Source organism: Diadema setosum, chromosome 20, assembly GCF_964275005.1.
Source record: "Diadema setosum chromosome 20, eeDiaSeto1, whole genome shotgun sequence".
NCBI classification, from domain to species: Eukaryota; Metazoa; Echinodermata; class Echinoidea; order Diadematoida; family Diadematidae; genus Diadema; species Diadema setosum.
The window spans coordinates 25,186,842-25,213,254 of NC_092704.1; the positions used below are offsets into that span (position 1 = coordinate 25,186,842).

Consider the following 26,413-nt stretch of genomic DNA (forward strand, 5'->3'; position numbering starts at 1 on the left):
GTGCATAATATAAGGTACATGTATGTCCCCTCCTAATGTGTAGATCTGTTGACTGGCATTGTTTGTAATTTTTGCTAGTTTGTTGGAGCTACCCATATGAGAAATTCATTATTCAACTAGATTTGATTTGTGATTTCGACAAATCATATGTGATATATATATATATATATATATATAACACAGTGCTTATATAGTGCACATATGCAGAAATTGATATGAATATGACAGCGAAATCTGAAGTCATGAATTCAATATACTGAGATTTGGGTGGAAATGGATAAAAAATGGGTGGAATACATGTGACGTCCCACAAATATAACAAGCAATTATGACAAATTATGCATTGTCGCCTTCAATTAAAAATTTGACCATGATGACATCATCAAATTAAGATGGTTGTCATTGTTTTGAAAAGGAATTTTCTCAGATATAACACTGAAATTTGGGAGAAATTGACCAAGGATAAGCGAGATATGCCCAAATGAATACCAAAATTTATGATGTAAAACATCAAAATCCAGATTTTTAAATTAAAACCCCAATATGATGACGTCATAATGTCTGATCAGCCATTTTGACGCATAACATCATATTTACAACTCTTTTGCTTTCCAAATGTGATAAACTGTATGGGTCTCCACACATTCTGAGGAGCTAGGGCTCAATTTCCAGTATCATAATGCTTCACTACACTGTATATTTGCCTACTGTATAGGCACGCGTGCAGATTTTAAACTTTGACGCACGCGTATAACCTTATTATTGGTCAAGAGGGACTGGAAATGAATAGAAATGGGTAGGTATTGCATTGGGAACCCGAATCAAGAGAAAAACCGGCATTTCTAGCTTTTGTGCATGATGCGCGTGTGCAGAAATTTTCAAAAAACTCAAAATGGTCTGAAACGTGTAGTTAACATCAAGGTTTGGCATTTTGAGCCTCTAGGCGCTTGAAGCATTACAAGGAATAAATTCCTACCAGGTACCCATTTACTGCACCTGGGTCGAGAGAGACAAATGTGGACAAAATGCCTTGTCTAGCACTCTAGGGGCATAGGCACTGAGTGGGATTCGAACCCTGAACTTGCTGATTACAAGTCAGGAGTACAAACCACTACACCAAAGAATGAAAATCCACAGGTGAGCTTACAAAAAAAAAAAAAAAAAAAACAGGGTAAAAAACCCCAAAAGTTCCAGTGTATGTATATAATATACACATATAAACATATGTACAAACTGATAGAGAAATTGTTTCACTAAATTGCTTCTACATGCTAACATCTTTACAAATATATACAAGGCAACATCGTTGAGAATGCCTTGCAAAAAGTATGGACATGTAGTTTCCCAATGACTTCTAGTTCACTAATCAGAATGCAACAAGAGCTCCATACAATTATTTACTTCCAAAAAGTCTCTTCTACATGTGTCCATGCTATAAGAAAGGTATGCAGAACCAGCACATACATGTATCTTGATGCCCTCATGGAGCTACAAGTATTTTGTAATAAAATAAATTATCAAGATACACTGCAGGTATTTTGTGACATATAGTACACTGTACCTGTGAAGTACGTTTAACACCTGGGTTGAGAGGGATCAAATACTTTGTCCATTTGTCAAAGATCATTGTACATGTATTGATACAATGCCTTCAAGTCAAAAGATATGTGATAATGTGATATACATTACATTTACTCCAGATGACTTTCCTACAGATGACAATGGTGCCAATCGGAACCATATCATACTACGTATAGCATTAAAGCATATCTCCAAAATAACAATCAACATTTGGGCATTGATTATTTGATTGTTTTGGAATATGAAAACATTTTTTAGATTATGAAACCATACATTTCTCTACCAGCAAGTAAACACCAGCGTTATACGGTTCAAGGGTAAAAGAGAAATTAGTGTTTTTAAGTGTGTCAACAGCTCATCAAATCGAGATGACACAAACTGCGCCATGTGAAGGGTCTTTGTCAGGTTGTGATTGTGCTTGAGACAACTTGATATTTTGTAGGTTATCCCCAAAGCACTGTTTTGGACTTTTCGCTGATAGCTATTTGTTCTTTTCAGAGATATCACACTTTTGAAGATGCAATGTTTTGAGAACAGTAGCTAACAGTCTATCCCTTTCAGCCCTCAACTCTGTCAGAACTTGTATCTTTCTCTGCTTGTCACCAACTCTGAACTTTTCTAGCAGTATTTCCAGTGCTGGAAAAGTTGTGCGACTTCTTTTCTTAGGATTATCAAATACAGATTGGGAGTCTATGCCATTTGCTTTGAGGCATTCATTAACAAACTTCCACCCTCTCTTCTTAATATGGGGCATAAACCCAACATACTGAAATATCGCAGACATTTCAAGCCAGACACTTTCAGCTTGAAGATAGCATGGTACTTTCTTACCAAATAATGAAAAATACTTCATCACATCTGAATCAAAAGTCAGGTCTTCTTCTTCAATTCTTTTTGTGTGTTCTTGGGATTCACTGGCTTTTGCGCATTGAACACTATTGGAGTCCTCCTTGTAATCAAGATCATGAGATTGCTCTTGATTAGATTCCATATCCATCAATTCATGCAACAGAAGTGCTCTTCTCTTTTTGTTCCCCCTACTTTTACTTTGCCTAAGTACAGTCATCAGTGCATCTTTCAATACCCATGCTCTCTTTCTCCCCTGAAGCAAAAAAGCAGGATGCTCACCACAGTAATATTCAGACAAGATCTCATCAATTAGAGTGTATCCACGTTTCCGTATTTCAAAATTAGCAGTTCTGAAAATATCACAAGATATGTATTGCTCTCCAAATACATGTGCCGTGGCTACCCTATGCCCCAGAAAATCAAGGAATTTCATTTCCACAATTTCGTCAATTTTTGTCACAAGGGTACTCTTGCATCTTTGTTGAGTATCTCCTTTTTTCACATTTAGAGGATTTCCTTGTTCAGAATTGCGATCTGCCTTCTTCCCCGGAATCGGCTCCCCCACACAATTTTCCTCATTTTTTTGCTGTGCAGTCTCCCCTTCTTCTACATGTTGAAGATTCGCTTCTTCAAAATGGTGATCTGTTTTCTGCCCTTGAACTGATTCATCAACATTGATTTGGCTCTCCTCGAAAGTTTTCTCCAGTTTTACGTGTGGAGAGTCCTCTTGTGCATTTGGAGGATTTTCTTGTTGAGAATCATGACCTGCTTTTTCCTCTGGCATTGGTTGACCCACAATGTTTTGACTCTTTCCTTGTTCAGAATTGTGATCTGCCTTCTTCCCTGGAATCGGCTCTCCCACACAATTTTCGCTCCTCCCACAATTTTCCTCATTTTTTTGCTGTGCAGTCTCCCCTTCTTCTACATGTTGAAGAGTCACAAAATGGTATTCTGTTTTCTGCCCTTGAACTGATTCATCAACATTGATTTGGCTCTCCTCGAAAGTTTTCTCCAGTTTTACGTGTGGAGAGTCCTCTTCTGCATTTGAAGGATTTTCTTGTTGAGAATCATGACCTGCTTTTTCCTCTGGCATTGGTTGACCCACAATGTTTTGACTCTTTCCTTGTTCAGAATTGTGATCTGCCTTCTTCCCCGGAATCGACTCTCCCACACAATTTTCCTCATTTTTTTGCTGTGCAGTCTCCCCTTCTTCTACATGTTGAAGAGTCACAAAATGGTATTCTGTTTTCTGCCCTTGAACTGATTCATCAACATTGATTTGGCTCTCCTCGAAAGTTTTCTCCAGTTTTACGTGTGGAGAGTAATCTTGTGCATTTGGAGGATTTTCTTGTTGAGAATCATGACCTGCTTTTTCCTCTGGCATTGGTTGACCCACAATGTTTTGACTCTTTCCTTGTTCAGAATTGTGATCTGCCTTCTTCCCCGGAATCGACTCTCCCACACAATTTTCCTCATTTTTTTGCTGTGCAGTCTCCCCTTCTTCTACATGTTGAAGAGTCACAAAATGGTATTCTGTTTTCTGCCCTTGAAATGATTCATCAACATTGATTTGGCTCTCCTCGAAAGTTTTCTCCAGTTTTACGTGTGGAGAGTAATCTTGTGCATTTGGAGGATTTTCTTGTTGAGAATCATGACCTGCTTTTTCCTCTGGCATTGGTTGACCCACAATGTTTTGACTCTTTCCTTGTTCAGAATTGTGATCTGCCTTCTTCCCTGGAATCGACTCTCCCACACAATTTTCCTCATTTTTTTGCTGTGCAGTCTCCCCTTCTTCTACATGTTGAAGAGTCACAAAATGGTATTCTGTTTTCTGCCCTTGAACTGATTCATCAACATTGATTTGGCTCTCCTCGAAAGTTTTCTCCAGTTTTACGTGTGGAGAGTCCTCTTGTGCATTTGGAGGATTTTCTTGTTGAGAATCATGACCTGCTTTTTCCTCTGGCATTGGTTGACCCACAATGTTTTGACTCTTTCCAGAAGCATTCTTGCTTATTCCATGTAGAATATCCCCTTCTACATTTGCAGGATTTTTTTCTTCAAAATCATGATCTTTCTCCCCAAGGACTGGTTCACCGACAATGTTTTGGCTCTTCTCCAAAGTTTTTTTGCTTCTTTGGTATGGATCGTCCTTTTCTGTGTTTGGAGGATTTTCTTGTTCAGAATCGCGTTCTACTTTCACCTCTTGCATTGCTTTACACACATTGTTTTGACACTTCTCAGAAGAAGTTTTTCTTTTGTGTGGAGTATCCTCTTCTGCGTCATTTGGAGGCCGATTCTCACTGTGCACATTTCCTTGCTCAAAATGATGACTGTCCCTGTCAAATGCGGGAGGCTTGTCTACTTTGTTTTTCATTTTTGATTCTTGCAGGTTCACAACAATCCTTCCATTTCTGTTTGTTGTGACACATTTTTGTGGGTCCACATGATGTCTGCTTCGTACATCTTTTCTTCTTTTGACCTTTGGAGGAGATGGGACATCTGGCTGTCGGAATACAGTTCGTTTGTGTTGTTTGCTGTGCGTCTTGGTTGGTGTTGTATTTTGTTCCACGCTTGGGAAGTCCTCGTGATACGTACTTGAACTTGGTGTGAACAGTGTGTGAGGACTGTGTTGCTGTCTTGACTGAGGAAGGGTTGGTGATCGGGGTTCACGAATAATTGATGCATCCTCCCAATCTCTTGCATACAGAAGGATGTGCACACCATCGTGCCTGTTGTTCACATACAGAGAACTACTGTGCAAGTTCTTCTGACGCATGACTGCACCTGCAAAAGAATAAGGTTCAAGGGTAAAAGAGAAATTAGTGTTTTTAAGTGTGTCAATAGCTCATCAAATCGAGATGACACATAACACTATTGTTATAAAAGTTCTTGCAAATGACAGCCATAATACATAGTTACGAAGTATATCAATGGCTTTTATTTTCTGTAACTATGCACAGAGTATCAGTAATAAGAAACCTGACATGCATGACTTTGTGAGAAAATCATAAAATAAAATTTAATTAATAACAAAACTTTACATCCTAAGTTCAGTTTATATCAACTGTGAATGATGCAGACAAAAATCACCTCATTCTTAAAACCATTATGAAAGAGATGGCAAAAATTGCTCATTGCACTGTGTAGAATGTCATGTGTAGTCCGTATCAGGAACATGATAAGGATCAATGACATGCTTTTTAAAAATGCCTTTGTCTTGTCAATCACTGGATTAAAACGTTGGAGAATTTCCACAGCTGGTAGAAAATTAGTCATGATACATGTAGTTTGATTATAGTGTAATATCTAAAAGAAAATTTTCATAATGCATATCATTAAGTGATTAATTAAGAGTGAAAGTCTGATTGTTTTCTAGACTTTTATAACAATATCTAATTACAAGTCTATACTAAGACTAGTTTGAAAATAAGATACCATGTGAGCAGCTGACCTATGTGAACACGGTGCCAGGTAAAAATGGCAGAGGTAAAAATGGCAGAGGTAAAAATGGCAGAGGTAAAAATGGCAGGGGTAAAAATGGCAGAGGTAAAAATGGCAGAGGTAAAAATGGCAGAGGTAAAAATGGCAGAGGTAAAAATGGCAGAGGTAAAAATGGCAGGGGTAAAAATGGCAGAGGTAAAAATGGCAGAGGTAAAAATGGCAGAGGTAAAAATGGCAAAGGTAAAAATGGCAGGGGTAAAAATGGCAGAGGTAAAAATGGCAGGGGTAAAAATGGCAGGGGTAAAAATGGCAGAGGTAAAAATGGCAGAGGTAAAAATGGCAGAGGTAAAAATGGCAGAGGTAAAAATGGCAGAAGTAAAATGTCAGAAGTAATGAGAGCGATTTCGTCGGGTGCTGTTCGTTATTCCGAAGGTTCGCTATTCCGAAGGTTCATTATTCTGAAGGGTCGTTAATCCGAAACACACAAATTCCCTTTACCTAGGGGTTCGTTAATCCGAAAATGAAAAAGGGTTCGTTAATCCGAACATTTGTGGCGTTATTCCGAAGGTTCGTTATTCCGAAGAATCGTTAATCCGAAAATGAAATTCGGAACAATGAACCTTTCGGAATAATGAATCTTCGGACTAAAGAGCCTTCAGAATAAAGAACCTTCGGAATAACGAGCTGTTACCATTTCGTCAGATATAAACGTATGAAGAGGTCTTGAATGATATCCTAATCACAGCAAACTGTGTTTCTCGAATTAACAAATCCAAATTGCAGATTTGAAGAATATTGATTTAATTATGTTTTAAAAAGATAAGAGCACTCTCATTATTCTGAGTTTGATTCAAGTGCAGTGGCGTAATCTGTCTGTGTGCAGAGAAATAATAAACCAGCTAAGAGCCTAGTAGGCCTATGGGAAATTATTTTCATTATTCAGTATTATTATTATGATTATGATTATTTATCATTATATGGGGGTTCCAACAATGCTGCAAAGCCCTTAAACAGTATAATCCTACGTTGTTTCGCCCAATGAAGTTATCACACACACACACACACACACACACACACACACACACGAACCCACTTTTGGTATAAACAGATACGCAGATATACATACTCTCACATACACACTCTTACACAAACGAATTCCGCTCACGTCCAGGCTAGTATATTGTCATTACTGTCCATTTTTTGAACTGTTTAGTGTAAAAAAGTGAAGGAGACATAGTCGAAGCAAACCGCTAATTTTTCACCTGTTCAATATCATTTTCTCACATTCAGGTTTCGTAGGAGCCTATTTATCTCACAAGGCCTGATCACGACATAATGTAGACGTAAAAATACAAAACGCAAAAAATAAACTACAGCAGATGTATCGGCAGACATAAGCAAGCTCTTGCAAAATATTCTATTACATTGTTCAAGTATCACATGGCGCAAAAACAAATAAGCTCTTGCAAAATATTTTATCACACTGTTCAAGTATCACACGGCGCAAAAACAAATATCTCGAAGTTTAATGAACACTTTGTAGTCACTTTTCAAACTTATGCCTATTAAAACTGGAGACGAACTTTAGCAATAAATTGTTCTAGTGAGAGTAAAAACTGATAGTTTGCCATGGGATTTCTTTCAATCATTGTTGAATGAATCCGCAGGCGAAAAAAAAAAATGTAAATGTTTGATGCCTTTCAAACTTAGCTGTTGCTCCAAAGTCAGATTCCATTATGTTATCAACATGGTGTGTTGCTAAAGATTGGTAGATTCAGCCACCGAAAATGACGTTGTTCCCTCGTTATACAACAACAGTAAGAAAATCCAATCCAAACCCATCCAGGTAGATTGAAATCACCGCCTATGATCGCGATTCAATTTACACAGGGATCGCTGAAGCTCTGCAAGACTCTCTTTACATGTGCCGCGGGGAGAAATGTAACACTGCCCTTTTAAATTTCTCCCAGTGGTAACAGAAACAGTAAAAGATCCCTGCCAATTTTTCATACCTGCATGTCTGTTATCAAGCAATTTTATTTTCAGAAGTTTGCACACTTTTTAAAATACTTATTAACATAGTATAGGACCTACCAGATCTAAAGTAAGTTTGATATTTTACTGACAAGATACCTGTAGAGCTGTATAATGGTTAATATGTCCATTTTTAGGTGTACCGAGGCTCATCTTTTTACTGATATAATTGGATTGTTGACTGGCCGAGCATTTTTCAAGTTATGAGTGTCCCATATTTCTCCCCGGTCTCCCCCGTGCTTTATTTCAGGAGAAGGCACGAAAAGCGCGTATTGCGAGAAAGGTGTCAGAAACATGAAGAAAAAGAAATCTCTGTCACTTTTACCTCGTCCTCTTGCATTTCAACGACTAAATTTTTATCAATGGTATTTTTTATCTCTAGCATTTTGACCACTGACATTTCGACCACTGACAACTTTACCTCTGCCATTTTTACCCCTGCCATTTTTACCTCTGCCATGTTTACCTCTGCCATTTTTACCTCTGCCATTTTTACCCCTGCCATTTTTACCTCTGCCATTTTTACCTCTGCCATTTTTACCTCTGCCATTTTTACCTCTGCCATTTTTACCCCTGCCATTTTTACCTCTGCCATTTTTACCTCTGCCATTTTTACCTCTGCCATTTTTACCCCTGCCATTTTTACCCCTGCCATTTTTACCTCTGCCATTTTTATCTCTGCCATTTTTACCTCTGCCATTTTTACCCCTGCCATTTTTACCCCTGCCATTTTTACCTCTGCCATTTTTACACCGAACCGTGAACACAACTCATGCATCCTGAGAGTTACAAGTGACATTTTAGCTCATAATATATTCCTCCAGGGAATAACGGGAAGGTGCGATACCTGGATATTGTGCACACTTCACTTCACATTTAACATATCATTACAATCTACGCGCATTCTAACAGAAGTAACAAACTTTGTAATACCATCACAGGCAACAGTGTCCCAGTTTGGGCCCAGCAACTTTAATACAAAGGTGGGTGATATTGTGGTTACGGTAGCTGTAAGTCTTTGATTTATCTGGAAATGGCACCAGATCATTGTCTATTTCTGGAAGAATCGGACCCAAATTTGCACTTGTTGCATGCTTCCCCCTCCCTAAAGCACTTTGAGTGACAGAAAGGAGGGCATTCTTCCGCTGTGTCTGGTAGTTGTTGTGCCTGTATGAATGCTCTTTCAGGTTCCTCATTGTAGCCATAAAGGCCTTCTGTTTGAAATCCGACCCAATTTTTTTCAAGTTACCTTTGGTTTTGATGCTGATGTCCTTAAGCTTTCTGCACGGCAGAGATATGGTGGTGTCAGCTACTAGGGAGTTGTTTTGTAGTGGAACTACAACAGCATGTTCTGTAAAGATGTTTATTTCTTTTAACATCACCTCCATGTTGAGATCAGTTGCCTGTATGAAATAATTGAAAAGAAAATAATTATTCAAAGCATGTATATATACAAGACACAAAATACATTCAATGCCCAAATCAAGTGTTACATGTAATCTAAAAATCTAAACATATGTTTTAATTTTAGAATGAAATTTTCTGAGATATAATTTCTGGTCACATATGAAATGCTTTAGTTCCTATACATATTCATTCTAAACATGTCTGAAACTCTGAATTTAGTATCGTTCCAAAGGGAAATGTGTAATGTAAGAATATCACGTATTTATAACAAAGAATTCACATAAGGAAAATCATAAATGGTAAAAGTATAAAAGCTCCACATTTCATCCAGTAGAAGCTCAGAAAATTGGCAAAGATTGATAAATTATCTAGGTATGTGACATTATAGAATGAGAGATTAATATTCATGAGGATTAATCCATTATACTGAGAGAGGTGTCAACTGCAAATTCATATGCTAATGCCCAGTTTTGATTAAATTTATGCCGCTTAAAATTATTGTGTTATTAAAATCAGTTAAATGCACTTTTAAAGTCACCATGTAACATCGTGGAAGTTCAATTAAAAAGATCGATGTCGGAGCTTTACAATGATGCTAAGATGGATGAATAAATGGCTTAAATACAAAAGCTTGGAAAACATATTTGTAAAAATTGTAAGTACAATATTTATGGGCAAATCAAAGTACATGATAATTTAAGTTTGTCAGTCATTTATTCTACACGCAGTCTACGTGAGAAAGCTACTATGAAAAATCATGCAGCCAGAAGATATTTCAATCTTTAAGGCATAATTTTAAAAAGCAATATTTTTAGGACTTTGATTTTACACCAGAACAGAGACATGAAGAACTATGTATTTAAGATATTTTCAAAGGGACAGTTTGGTTCAGAATTTAATAAATCTCACAAGAAACAAAAGAGAAAAATTCTCCAACAAAACAGTGCGGAAATGATGAAAATCAGATAAAAAACAAGGAAGTTACACGACATTTTGAAATTTCACATATTTTCGGAAAACACTTACAAGACCTTTTCCTCTTGTACAGAAATCTGTGGTGCAGGGGTCAATTGAGACATGAGCTAACTGTGAACTGGCTTATTGTAAATATCCAGTCATGTTCATTACCCAACTTATGGTATTTTGTAATCAACAGACAGCAAGTCACAAATTTTTGTATCATGAACAAATTTCCATGATGTTCTTCACTCGCAATCAATCTTTGCTCGAGTAAAAAATAAATTTCTATGAACTACATCAACCACGTTACCAGCTGAGATGCCCCAACCCCATCTTTTATTTTGTCACCGCATTGAAGAATAAGGTGTTGTAACTTCGAAGCCTTGCATATACTGCAGTCTTGATAGTCGCATCTCGTGAGTACTATATCAAGCTACGTGTTTTTCTTTACAATGTAAGTAAAGTTTTTACTGAAAATTCATACTTTTGGATGCATTTTTCGTATTTCGAAGCTATCTTCAATTACTTCAAACTGCCAGCAACTTTGAAAAACACATCGGGCAAATCCTTCCTGTTAGTGGTGTAAACCACATGCATTAACCCATCCTGCATTATCCCGGTTCTGCAAAACCCGTTTTTAACCTGCAATTCAATTCAGTTCAATTCAATTCATCTTTATTCGTCCAATAAAAAGTATTACAGGAAACTCATTGCGGGATTTTCACATATGGGTCAATCCATGTCAAATCATCCAGTGCTTGTCACCCGACCCCCTCCGATTTTCTTAAAAATCGCACCAAATGTTCCCCAAAGTGTGTGACGGAAAATCCCAAAATATTTTGCCCCATGGTCAATTGGTTGCTAAGATACAGCCTCACATAGCAACCGGTGCGCATTCCAAAAAATTAGTTAAAAGAAAATTAGGCATTTTTGATTGACTGTTTTAGCTTGGCTATTTATGCAAAAGTGTTCATTATCTGGAAATTGAGAGAACTTTATAGTCTTTGCAAGAAAAACTGACTGTGACGCGAAATTGACTTTTCGTTAACGTGCACGAGGTCACCGAAAATGGTGTTAAATGTTTATTTTGAAAATTTTAATGCATATTTAGAAGCTAATATCTTCCACATTTCATCACCTTAGGTTCTAAAATATTATGCTGTTGAAGGCTTTGACTTGCTCAGTAATTTTGAAAAAAATTGGCGCATTCATGATCACCGTTTTTACGGAGAGCGCCCTCAAAGTTGACAAAAATGAAAAATGTGCCAAATTCAAGGTCACGGATCACCCTTCGTCCCACCTAGGAATAGCATCAATTTTTGTATATTGATAGACACTTACCTATATTATCTTGGGTTACCAAAGAAATTTTGCTCCCGAAATGTTCAATGGCAAATTTACCCCACCGAAAATGGTCGTAAACGGCCAAATTCCCACGAAATATCACATATTGGGTTTAGAGGACATTTCAAATGTCAACGCTTTCAAAATGAAAAGCACTAGTCCTGTGATATTTGCAGTAGGGATAGTCTGTTATACATATTTTAGTAATATATACCACAAAACACTTTTATTACATAATAATGACCTTGAAATTTAATCCAAAATTTGATAAAAAACAATAAATCGCTCCATTTTCCTCATTGCACTGCATGTAAATGTGTTTTGAAAGACTTTTCACAAAGCAATATTTCAAGAATTATGAAAGCTGACATTCTACCATATTAGGGTGCTAAACTATTTCTGCTCATCTTTCACATTTAGTGTCAATTTGATCATGAATGTTATATCTTTGACCTTGAAGTGCTTCTAAAAATAGCTGTAAATTTGTTAACTACAAATTACACACACAACAGGTGTTTTATGGTAATATTTATACTTGTTATTCTTCCACAAACACAGAAGCTTTTTATGATGTAAATGTTATATACTGGAATTAATCTATACGTGTTTGCGAGATATGTTACAATTAATTACTCTGTTCTGACAATGACCCTTAATTTCAATCAAAAATTGGGATGGTAATATTTTGTGATTTTGTGTGCATTTCCTATGGAAAACAGTTCTTTTTGTGGTGAAACTCATAAAAACTTGACCATTTTTACTATCTATCACTTTGATTGGTTAATTCTATTCTAGTTATGGTAGAAAAGTGGGCTGTGACAATTTCCAATAAAAAAAAACAAAACATGGTTATGCTAGAGAAAATAAAAACAAAGAAATACATAAGAAATTCCAAAAACAAGAAAATACATAAGAATTGAAATGATTTTGAAAGTTTTCATTAGGTACAGAACAAATTCCCCGAAAAAGAAGACTCTCAGTCCTTTTAATGTACATTTCACAGGCTAGAATACGAATTTTTTAATGTCCATTATTATCAATTATTATTACGTACTTTAATACATGTCTTTATGGAGAGGAATAGGCATTTCTCATGATTTTGAAGGTCATAAATTGAGGGTCATTGTCAGAACAAAGCAATTGATTGGAACATATCTTGCAAGCATGTATAGATTAATTCCAGTATATAACATTTACACTATAAAAAGCTTTTGTGTTAGTGGAAGAATCACAAGAATATCATGCCATAAAACACCTGTCGTGTGTGTACTTTGTAGTTTACAAATTTACAGCTATTTTTAGAAGTACTTCAAGGTCAAGGGTATTACATTCATGATCAAATTGACACAAAATCTGAAAGAAGAGCGCAAATACTTTAGAACCTTAATATTGTAGGCTGTCAGCTTTCATAATTCTTGAAATATTGCTCTGTGAAAAGTCTTTCAAAACACATTTACATGCAGTGCAATGAGGAAAATGGAGCGATTTATTGTTTTTTATCAAATTTTGGGTTAAATTTCAAGGTCATTATTATGTAATAAAAGTGTTTTGTGGTATATATTACTAAAATATGTATAACAGACTATCCCTACTGCAAATATCACAGGGCTAGTGCTTTTCATTTTGAAAGCGTGGACATTTGAAATGTCCTCTAAACCCAATATGTGATATTTCGTGGGAATTTGGCCGTTTACGACCATTTTCGGTGGGGTAAATTTGCCATTGAACATTTCGGGAGCAAAATTTCTTTGGTAACCCAAGATAATATAGGTAAATGTCTATCAATATACAAAAATTGATGCCATTCCTAGGTGGGACGAAGGGTGATCCGTGACCTTGAATTTGGCACATTTTTCATTTTTGTCAACTTTGAGGGCGCTCTCCGTAAAAACGGTGATCATGAATGCGCCGATTTTTTTCAAAATTACTGAGCAAGTCAAAGCCTTCAACAGCATAATATTTTAGAACCTAAGGTGATGAAATGTGGAAGATATTAGCTTCTAAATATGCATTAAAATTTTCAAAATTAACATTTAACACCATTTTCGGTGACCTCATGCACGTTAACGAAAAGTCAATTTCGCGTCACAGTCAGTTTTTCTTGCAAAGACTATAAAGTTCTCTCAATTTCCAGATAATGAACACTTTTGCATAAATATCCAAGCTAAAACAGTCAATCAAAAATGCCTAATTTTCTTTTAACTAATTTTTTGGAATGCGCACCGGTTGCTATGTGAGGCTGTATCTTAGCAACCAATTGACCTTGGGGCAAAATATTTTGGGATCTTCCGTCAGACACTTTGGGGAACATTTGGTGCGATTTTAAAGAAAATCGGAGGGGGTCGGGTGACAACTTTTCTGAAAATTGGATGATTTGACGTGGATTGACCCATATAAATGACAAGGCATAACAAACACAATATATACAAAAAACAAAAAGAACAACATGGAATAGCACTTGACAAATAAATAAATCACATTACATCCATTTGAAAGCCCATGATTCTACCAAACAACTTACTCATCACAAAAACAATTTTGACACATCCCTGCTGACCCGTAACCTTCCTCAAATTACTAAATCACATATTCCACGTAGAAACAATGGAAACAGTTAAACACAAAATCATCAAAAAGCGGGCGGCCTCAGATGGCCCAGGGAGCAACCCCACGGCTTCCTCTAATAATTCAACTACTAATGAGTTAACAGATACTGTTGAGAATCTGTGTGAAAAACAATGAAAACAATTAAACACAAATTTATCAGAACTTGGGCGGTCGGCCTCGGGTGGCCCAGTGAGCAACCTCACGGGCGGCCTCAGATAATTCAACTACTAATGGGTTAACGAATACTATTGAAAAGTCTAATTGCAAATGGAATTAAAAAATTCAGATATCGGTTTGTCTTGCATTTTGCAGATTGCAGTCTCTTGCCAGATCTTAACCAACAGAAACATTGATGAAGGGGGTGACGGGGGTCCTTCATGATATTCTCTACCTTCCTAAGAATACGGACAGTGCACATGTCATCTAGGCTGAAATTTTCTCCGACTATTTTACCTGCCTGATTCAATAACCTTTGAATTTTCATTTGGTCTCTTTTCCTTAGACTGCAATACCAGGAGAGGCAACCATATAGAATGGTGCTCTCGACAACAGCGGTGTAGAAGAGTTTGAGAATGGGTTTATCAACATGAAAGGATTTTAGTTTCCTCAAAAAGTGAAGCCTTGCATGGCCTTTTGCCAGTGCTTGTTTGCTCTGCTCTTCCCAGTTTAATGACTGATCAATCATTACACCAAGATATTGATATTTTGGAACAATTTCAATAACCGAGTTGTGGGTGACAACTGGTCTTGGAACATCATTCTGTCTTTTTCTGTGATCAAACACAATTTCCTTTGTTTTCTTTTCATTAAGTTTGAGATAATTACAGTCACACCACTCTACGAAAGAGTCCAGTGATACGTTGTATGTTGTTTCGTCATTCTTTGTAATCAGTCCAATTATGACCGTGTCATCAGCGTATTTCAGTATGCTTGTGTCCTCACAATCACTTTGACAGTCATTAGTATAAAGTATGAAAAGGATGGGGGACAGGACACAACCCTGGGGAGAACCGGTACTACTTGACATCGGGCGTGAAAGAACACCGCTAACCGATACTAGTTGGGTTCTGTTAACAAGGAAATCGCGAATCCAGTGAATGAGGGTGGGGTCAACTCGCATATTCCGAAGTTTTTCGATCAGCTTCCCTGCTACTATGGTATTGAATGCTGATGAGAAATCCATAATGTGCATAAGATGGGACTGAGTGGAAACCTTTAAAAGTAGGGGATACCTTTTACAAACCTCCCAAAATGCAGCAAAACATTAAATATGAACCTCAGGGGACTTGCTTAGGCCACTGCTGAGAAATTTGGAAGTCAACAGTTATCTAAAATTTGAATAATGCACAAAGCTCAACTACTCAGTAGTTCTGTGTGTCAGCCACACTTATAAGCCTTTTTGTTGCAGTCTTCTGTATGTGGGCAATTCCATGGTATATATAGGACACAGGTGCCAAAAATTCAAAATGATATTCGTTTCAAACACAATACATTTTCAGACAATACTTGAGTTGAAGTTTTAAGAATCATTGTTTTTTAATAAAAGCAGCCACTTTGATTTTCAAAATGGCTACCAAAATATACCTATAACTCAATGGTAAAAAGAGTGTATTGTCACACAACTTACTCTCTGTATATCCACTTTACTAGTACTCTAAACAACAATCTTTTATATGTATGCAGTTACCAGAGAAGTCTTTTACCACACGATAGAAAAAAAAAAGCTGGTTGCTTTAAAGAATTTGATAAAAACTTTTAATTAGTTTGACAATGATGGATGTAATGTCAGTTACCAAAAACAAGGAATTTTTAACTTTATTCATCACAGAAAGTGAGCTGTATGATGTAACTTGGGATTTCTAATGTATGCCCATATGCCTTCCTTTTAATACCAGAAGTAAGGATACTTGGCATACTGGAGAGTCAAAATGAACGCTACAAAATGTGTAACATCATCTACCGAAACCTCATACACGAGTATGTAACGTCAGTTACCATGACAGTAATTATAACTGAGGCAATTTTTTTTTTTACTTTAGGCCATTTCAATACATCTGGGAAGTCAAAGTTATCAACAAAGAGCAGCAATCCCTTTGAGAGGGAATGATGTCATCACCGTGGTACATGTACATGTCCATGGATACATTTTTATTTCATTTTATTTTATTTTATTTTTAATTTATCATGATGGTCATTTTTTTTTTTTTTGGGGGGGGGGGGGCTTGAGCTTTTGATTTTCGATTTAGCACAAGTCTAAGGTTAATTTATCATCTGGAAGTTTAGAATTACCATGACACATGCAGTATATGCACTCAAATTACTATACAGTACATTCCCAGTCCTACGGATGATAAAGCTACCAAAGTTTGTAGGCCTAATCAGTGATGTGGTTGCATGGTAACCACCTTTTCTATACAAAAGCTTGTGCACAGCTGTATACCATCAGTCTTACAATCTTTAGTAATGTTTGCGTTTGCTAGCATTTTTTTTTTTCTGGAAGCTTAGTTAAGTTTCTACCTCATGGCAAATGCACAAACAGATATTTCTTTGCTCACTTTAGTTAATGTGGCACATCTTGTATTATGGTACATAAGGCATGTACTCATTACTGCTTAAAACTTCACACTAATGTTGTTCAAAGTGAGAGGTGATTCTAGGGTTTAAAAAATGCTCATATTTGTTGATTATTTTATTTCATTCAAGCAGTGACATTTTGTAATACATGATGATTATGAACAGGAATATTTGTTTATATTGATCTTAGAATTCTTTCATTGCAAAGTCCAATTTCTTGGTATCTGGAATGTACTTGCAAGCCTTGATATATCAGTGGAAAGGAAAAGAAAAACAGTTATATTACTTCAAGCAAGGACTATACCAATAATGCTCTTTCTTGACAAAAAAGAGAGCATGTTTCTTCTCCACAGAAAAATATTAAAAGTGTGACTCTTTTCATTTAAATGAATTGATGGAGATCATTTTTTAATGGCCCTAACAATGCCTTGAAGGAGAAGGAGAAAAATAAAGAAAAGAAGAAGAAATATGTATCACAGTAGATTTCATACATATTTATGCATACATTTGTATGTTTTTTCCCCATGACCTGAAAGATATTTTTTTCACACACAAAAATATCCATGTTTTTTGTAGTACTTGCAGGGTATTATGGGTGGGGCACTCTAAAAACTTTCCTGTTCATAAAAAAAAAACCATTAAGTTATGTCAATATATTTATACTTTGAACTGCTTAATCTAAATGGTTCTGTGTAATCATAACTGTTGAATAAGAATACAGTCTTAAGACGAATGTCAAAAAATATCCTCCGGTGCATTAACATTATTTTTGCCCAACTGTGCTATGGCATTGGGGGGGGGGGGATGTCCCCCTAAGGGCCCCACCCCATTTGTGTCTTTAGATTTTGTTTTAATTTTTTGCTAAGTAATTGCCTGGGATTGTTACTGGTATACTGCAGCAGTATAATAACCTGTTAAAATAAATTAGTTCTCTGTAAACCCCATAGCAAAAGTATGTGCAACGTCAGTTACTGACATGTTTACCTTCAAAGATAATAAAAAGTTTTGGTACCTCAAAAGTTTCCCTGAATTTCCTTGTCTTAGTTTGTGTTTGAGGTTAAAGTACCTTTCATATTTAACACTGTGAGACTTACTCGCCCCAAAGTGCTCTCATGTCTTAGTAATCATGCAATTAACTGCGACCAGCAGCCCCATACGCATAGCGTACACATACGCACAAATTCCAAATTCATGAACGGATAAGATATTTGTGTGCGCATGCGCTGGCCGTAGTATTCAGTGTATGTAGCTCTCCCAAGGTCCTCTCGACCGAGTCACATTCAGTCATCAATTCGAACAGAAAGGGACTATTGGCAGAACCAAACGTTGTCTGACGCCTGTTTGCAATACTTCAACTTAATTGGTAAGTCTTCAAATTGAAGAAATTTTTGGATTTTAAGTTGACTTTTACCCGTGATACTAAATCTGTCATGATCCTGAATGCTACAATGTGAAGCCCCATTACGCTATGCGTATGGGGCTGCTGGTCGCAGTCAGTGGTTTTGTACAATATATATACTTCGCCGCGGTACCGCGACAGCTCTGGTACGAAACCATTATTGCATGATTACTAAGACATGAGAGCACTTTGGGGCGAGTGATTCTCACAGACAACGTACTTTAACCTGAAACATAAACCAAGACAAGGAAATTCAGGGAAACTTTTGAGGTACAACCTTGTACCAAAACTTTTTATGATCTTTAAGTTTTCATAGAACACAAAGAAAATGGACTAATGTTTCATTTCATTTGCGTATTTATAATTGATGAACCAAGGTATGATTCCATATCAAACAAATCATACTGAAAGGTCAGAATTATGAAATATCACAAAACTATTCCAAATCATGGTTTTGCATACATGTGTAAACCCTATGGCAAATGTAAGCGTAACGTCAGTTACCGTCATGCCTTCACTGAAATTGGCATGGTCTAAAAGGAAATAACTAAAGTGCACATTATTTTGCACAACTGTTCCTAAGAACCTAGGTGTATTGCCATATTAAACACATATAAACTAGACTTCATAGGGACACGAGATATTTCCATTTAAATCTATACCATAATTTCCCATGTCCTTTTTCCGTAACGTCAGTTACCAACACATTTTCACTTGCTATGTGATAACAAATGCAGTTTGAGAGAAAAACTTTCCGCCTATTCCTTCATTTCTCATGAACTCATTCATCAATCCGTATTACAAGCCCCAAGTGCTTTCATTCACCAAACTACAACCTGAACAATTTCATGAAAATCCTTACACGTAACGTCAGTTACCATGGAATTGCCCATTTGTTATCTATAAACACAAATCTAAAAGTACAAGAGCTGATGTAATAACATATAGAGTGTGTGGCAAGAATGTATATAGAAATGAGGCTGGTGTTGATGAACTTTCTTCACAAAATATACATGATGAACACACATGCAGTGCATGGGTCTGCAAAGCTAGCCTAGTAATGTACTGGAATTTACGGTGAGCCCCGAAAAAAATTCAATTCAAAATCTAACGGTCAAAATAATGTACTAAATGTTACCTTCTACTTTCAATACTTTATGGGAGTTTCTAAAATGATACTCTCTTCAACATACCACTGTATTTATATAACTCTTCATCTAAGGCATGCAAATGGATTCCCTACCTTTAATACCCATCAGTAAGTAACACTCCTAGAATCCACATTTTTTGTGTAAATATGCAGTTTGCAGTGATGCAACAGTCAAATGTTGCACGCAGAGCTGTGCGATGGCAAGGGATTTCACCCAAGATGAAAGCTTGTTTACACGTAACAGTGCGGTCGCGAGCTTTCATCAAGTGCAGAATACCTGTCATTGTACTGCTGTAAGTGAAAAAAAAAACCAGTTGTTTTGTTCAACATCTTGACTGTGATTTTTTTAAATTTAATGTATCATCTCAAACAAAAACGGTCACATTTTACTTCACGAGCTAGCATGCCACATCCAGGTTGGATGTCTCACAGCTGGAGCGTGCATACTCCAAAATTCCTTCACTCGAAGTATCGATCGATTACGAGCTCTTAGCCAATCAGATTGCAATATTCTTATTAGGTGTTGTACAATAAAAAATGGCAGTCTCCATGCCATCAGGCAGGTATCACGGTGAAGTTCAAAATTCAAAGGAAATTTTTCACTCACTTAACCATTAACATGTATGGACAATTGTCTAAAGAAAGTAAATCGTTTAGAGTGAGGTTAAAGTTAAATTAATTGAATAGAAAAAATTTCCAACATCGGAAAGCACACTGCAGGTTTGGCATTGCAAATACCGAAGGCAGTAAGTTAATGTGACAGCCCGCTCATGCAGGAGCGTCCAGGGGCTACGTGTAGGTCGAGACGTGGGGTGCTTAGGAGTTCATGGAATGCAGAGCAAAAAGCTTTGACAAAGTTTTACCACACGTTTCTTACAAACTTGTCTGAGGTTTAGTGCAAATGAGACTATGAGAGTGATTATTTTATTTAATATGATGTTTTGATATTTTTAGAGATTTTTCAATCATCTTTTGATGCCAGATGGTAATGTGGATTGGGAAGGAAACCTGTCGCGGCTCACACCCATTCACGGCAGCATACTGGCAGGTTAATCCATACCATTACAAGTTCAGGTTACAGGACTACTATCAGTGTTACATGTTAAAAGTTGTGGAAAACCATGTTTACAATGCATTTGTAATATTTTGACTCAAATTAATAACATCATGAATTCTTACACAACACTTACCATGTAGATCTCTCCACAAATATAAGGCCTCGATCGATACACAAGGTGCTCATCTTTTCCTCCCACCTCAGGTTGATTTTCTGCATGTAGAACCTGTCATTTCAAAGATATACAGTATGTATTAAAATGTCATGAAGAAATCACAAAAATTTACATGAACATGTACAATGTACAAGTGTACACATGTACAATTGCATGCAGAATTATTCAAACCCCTCTTGCTTTTTGTACACTCTGGCAAATTGAATAACATGACAACTGCAGATTATTACTGAATCATACAAGTGGTGAACAGATAGTTTAGTACAATGCATTTATACCAGATCAATAGTCTTTGATTTGCATTATTGTAGTTAGAATCTTTGATCATTCATGCATGAAGAGATATGGTCCAGTGAGCACAGTATGGTAAGTTTCAAGGACATTGAAGACATAACAGTATCTTTTCAATAATTTTCAGTTGTCATACATTGTTGTATGTTTATTATGTACACTACAAAATTTTGTACATTGTACATGTATTTATAATAGTTCGATCTGTTGTAAGCACTTTGGGCCTTATGGGAAAAACGCATTATAAATGTTAGTAACAAAAATAATAATAATAATAATGATAATAATGTAGAACAGGGCTATGGCAGGTTAACCGTTATGCACACAAAAATTTTGTACACTGTACTCAATGCATGTACAAATTGTACATGTACAGCTGTATATGCAAATGAGTTATTAAAACAAAATGTCAAGTACAGCATTGTTTATTATGACAATTACTTTAAAAATGCAGCAGAGACTTTGAGTGAAAATTTGAAAAGTTCTGAGTTAATTTGGGATATTTCAGCATTTTTTTTTATGCACATGGGCAAGTCCAAGATAAGGTCCCCTCAGAAGGCAAAATTTCATCTTTGCTCAATATTGACATGTTTGGTATCATTTTGAAGCTTATGAGTTGAAGTTTTGATTTCTGTGAAGGAAAAAAAAAAATGATATTATGTAAATTTATGCAAATTTCAAGGGCTTCATTTGCATAAATGTGAAACACGACGTTACGTATGGGACATTTATAAAAATTCATATTAATTCATAGGAAAGCAAATAATATTTGATTAATATGTGGACATAAGAAGTTCATCACATAGTTTAAATTGGTATGAAAATTTAGGGATTATGCAAATGATTATGCAAATTAGCTCGTGTCCTATCATGAGATGTCTCATACGTAACAAAATGAGGTCATTTTTGTAGGTTTTTTCTGAAATTGCTAAGGTTATTTGAATGCCCTTTTGGAAAGTTCTAATCTATTGTTTAGAGAAATTAAATACCAGAGAAAAAAAGAAAAAAAGTAAAATAATTATTTTTTATTAGGCATTGAAATAATGTCACGTATGGGACAAATTCGTTACGTATGGGACATCCTCATACATATTGCATGTGAATGCATGTAGCTAGCTGGGAAGATCTCTTACAGTAGTACACAAATGGTCAATCATCCTGAAGAAAGCATCCCAACATCATAGCTTCTCTTGAACTTGACTGAACAATTTTCAGAAAGGGGAAGGGGAAAATGGCAAAATACACAATGAAAAATCAGCATTAAAGGGATGGTATAGTTTTTTGTAGAAATGGAGATTTTTTATTCAGTTTTCAACATTTAAAGAGATGATTGGAAACCAATTATATGAATTACGTAAGAGCATAAAATCCTAAGACTAGAGGAATTCAAAGTTTATGTGATGGAGATCCAATTTGAAATGGTTGTGATAAGAAAAAAAAAGTTAAATGATTTTTTTTTTTTATTGCAAGTGATACACAAATTGTCCATTATTCAGTTTTCAAGTAGCCACAACAAAATTCATGGGTATACATACTGAGTTGTAAGTCGAATCAATGACCTGACTGCTAGACAGACATCATATCTACATGTAGTCGATCACTGGGGTTCCACACAGCAGGTATTGCTTATTTATTAAACTTAATATTTCTTGTGTCAAGTTGTTTTTCATTGAAAGTAAATGGCAAACTGCCCTTCATCAATGCAAGTAAACACTTTAAACTATTCAATTTTTCAGCAGTAACTATCCTGATAAACATAGGGCATACATACTCAGGTTGGACGTAAAAAATATAGAATATGATTGAATGTGATTATGATGGTAAATATCTGGGGAATATTGTTCCCTTGTAAATCTGGATCAGTATTTGAGTAATTTCAACTGATTCCACTTCAATAATTATGCAAAAATTTGTTTAAATGGGTATATATATTATGATGGTAAATATCTGGGGAATATTGTTTCCTTGACAATCTGGATCAGTATTTGAGTAGTTTCTACTGATTTTACTTCAATAATTATGCAAAATACCCATAAACATGGTTCTTCACACACTAAATGAATGGGGGACAAACTGTCCCATACGTAACTGTCCCATACGTAACACATCATGTCTGTCTTCAATTAGAAACTGTAATTAGAGCTTTTTGCCTAATGACATGAAACTTACCTGTGATAATCTTGAGTGTTGTGACTTTCATCACAGTGAGTTACAAGTTGTAGAATGATATACTTTCAGAGAGTTTTGAGGTTGAAAAAAATGTTCAAAAAAACAAAATTTTTCTGGTCCCATACGTAACGGCACATATTTTCTCTTCTAGAATATAATTGTCAAGGTCATTTTTCTCAATTTTTTACATGTTTATACTTCTTCTACATATCAATCACCATGGTGAAGTTCAATATGATCAAAGGCCATTAACACTATTTTTCAGGTCATAAAAGTCTCTGATTTCATGTCCCATACGTAGCGTGCACGTTATCTAAGCTTGGACTTGCCCACATGTATGTACCTACGTGAACATCATAGCAGAACTTTTGGATCATACATCATTATCAAAGTTTGCTAACATACCGGTACATGTGGAATCCTGTGGGACGAAGTGGTAATGTCTGGACGCTATAATTGAATTTCCCATACAAATGAGATACAATATGGTACACGTTCCATGTACATGTACATCCATTACCTTCAACCTTGAACACAAAAGTAAATATTGATCACCCCTTTAACCTGACTACATGAACATGTTGTTATTAGTATCATGTATTACAATGTAAGTCAATGTACCATCAAGTACAGAAAAAATAAAGTGTACAAATGAGACCCTCAGAGCCATTCCCCCCCCCCCCCCCCCCCCCCCGTATAACCATTTTGAAAATGTGCTGAGAGGGAGGCTTTAATATACAGTGTTCGTATACTGTAAAACGAGGAATTTTCGCGAGCATTTTAATTTCGCGAATTTCGCGAGCGCCAAAATTTGCGAAATTAAAATGCACGCGAAAGCTTTTGTCTACACTACATGCATTGAATGCCAGTAGCAATTCGCGAAAATTTCATGCCACGAAAAAGGCTGTCGGCTCCAATTCGTGAAAATTTCATGCCGCGAATATATCATGTTTAACAGTATCATGGAGTTTTCTACATGTATTGTGATGTTACCCCATTATCAATAATTAGTGTAAATTCAAACAACTTTATTCATGGATGACTTGATGATAGATACACTGTACTGCGTTAATTAGAAATATTGTGATTTTTTTTTTCTTTCTTTTCACATCTTACGTTTGATTTTAAAATAGCATTCCGCAGCAAGAGATACATGTACAATTTGTATACTGTACATGTATGTCATGTACCTGTACATGTACTGCAAATAATGTACAGCCAGCCCCACAGGTTTACACTCGGGTGGTGTTACCATGTTGTAGAGGAATTTAATACGAGATCAGTGAAAACCTCAAGCTCAGAAGCTAGGAAGGAGCTTTATCCATTTTATTTTACTGTTTAGACTGTTACAATGAAATGATGTCCTTTTCTACTTATTCATGTAAAATGAATAAGGAATACAATTCTATACATTAGTTACGAGATATTGTTTGAACAACATTTGGGCAATTTTGAGGGAGGCTTAAAACTTTACATCTGGGTCTCATTTTTCCATACAAATTTATATCAGATATTACACAGGTGAAGTCTTTATTTGTTAATGGTCATATATTATTCTAGATGGATATTCTACCACGCGTGGTCAAAATATATGCCTCCGTCGAGTGCATGATCAACAAGTGAATGAGTAAATTATGCGGTGCGTAATATGTCCCCGCCAAAAATGCAGATCTGTGGACTAGTATACAAATGATGCACAGGATAGAGTGTGTTAGTGAAGGTGCGGCGCGCTCGAGAGTATTGACAATGGTGCAACATGCACGAGGCGCAGCCGAGTGCATGTTTGCAACCGTTGTCAATACTCGAGAGTGCGCCGCACCTTCACTAACGCCACGAAATAATCCTGTGCATCATTTGTTTTATAAAATGGGTCGAAAACTAACAGCATTATTCACGTACCTTTGTGGGTCAATACCAGTCAGCTACATGTAGCACTCGCTCAAAAGTCAAGATGTCCGAAGATGTTCGTCCCAAACATTTACACACGTCGCACGTGACGCACTCGGAAATCCCGCACATAAGTACTGTACGTACGTACACGTATAAGAGTATACGTACGCCACGTACTGTTATGCACAAGAAAGGCCACCGGCTGTTGTGGCAGCCTGCGGCCCGAACTAGAAGTTGTTTACAGGATTGACAGCGCGTATAGTAGCGCGTGACGCACTTAACAACTGATTGAGTGCGCACTGCTAGTGTAAACATTGTGACGTACGTCAGACCAGGGAGGTGGAAGAGAGACTCTTCTTAGTGCATACCTGAAGAAATTAATGCACGCACACGTGACTCATTTCAGCGCTTCCAATTGGCTACATTCTTGAACCCATTTTATAACTGCCATTAATGTTTTTAATTTTCGTTTCAGAGTGCACATCGCAGTTTATTGTGATAGCATAGTACAGAAACTTAGGGATCTTTGCCCCCATCAAGCTCTATCAGATAATACAAACACACACAACATCTGCTAAGAAATGTAGAAGCATTTTGTGTGAATTTGAATAAATTTGCATATCTAATAAATTTGAGAATTCTGTGTAGAAGTTTGGAAGGCACCATCAAGCCCTTTCAGATGAAATAATTAGAATCAAAATCCACTGTAAGAGTAAAAGTAGCATTTGTAGTGTTTTTGAAGAATTTTGCATAAATTTGCATAATTAATGATTTATCTAACAAACTTAATTGCGTGTAAAAGTTCAGAAGCCCCACCACGCCCTATTAGATAAAACGAACAGATAAAAAATCTGCTAAGAAATGTAGGAGAAGTAGCATTTCTCATGAATTTGCATAAATTTGCATATCTAATGATTTGAGAATTCTGTGTAGAAGTTTGAAAGGCCCCATCATGCCCTTTTATGTAAAACATTTGTTGGTGAGGTGATATCTGTAGATCGCATCTGTACAACACCCACAAACGCGCATGAGCATAAACACATTGTTCATGTACGCTCAGCACACACACATTACACGTACAGGTACACACACACAAACGTACGCGAGCGCACATGAACCACATAGGCACATGTACAGTGTACATGTTCAGTGCACATGCTCAGTGTACAATATGTACACACCCACACATACATTCACGCGCACACATTTAGAAAAGATACACGTACACACAGGGAAAACACACACACACACACACACACACACACAAGCATGTCATGCCCACAAGACCACACCCAACACAAGCCCATACAATGTACCTGTGCTGAGTGCAGGCCCACCTATTGTACATTATGTGAATGTCTAGCAACCATCCTAAAAACTAGAGAGATACAATGTATCGCCTCATTACAGCTGTAAACAAAGATCTGCACTCTTTACAGCCGGGTATACCCACGACACCTGCAGCCCTATGATACAATAACATTA

The 26,413-nt window shown here is 36.5% G+C and overlaps 1 protein-coding gene across 1 annotated transcript in view; it reads right to left on the reverse strand.

The window, feature by feature from the left end:
• Positions 1-1,194: 1,194 nt before the first annotated feature.
• Positions 1,195-26,413, reverse strand: part of LOC140243845 (uncharacterized) — a 36,840-nt gene continuing 11,621 nt past the window's right edge. Inside the window, exons 2-4 of the mRNA XM_072323517.1 lie at positions 20,537-20,629; positions 9,155-9,308; positions 1,195-5,214 (exon numbers count right to left, since the gene is read on the reverse strand). Of these exons, the coding sequence (XP_072179618.1) occupies positions 2,063-5,214; positions 9,155-9,308; positions 20,537-20,539 (3,309 nt within the window). The 5' untranslated portion in view covers positions 20,540-20,629 and the 3' untranslated portion in view covers positions 1,195-2,062. The remainder of the gene's footprint in view (positions 5,215-9,154; positions 9,309-20,536; positions 20,630-26,413) is intronic.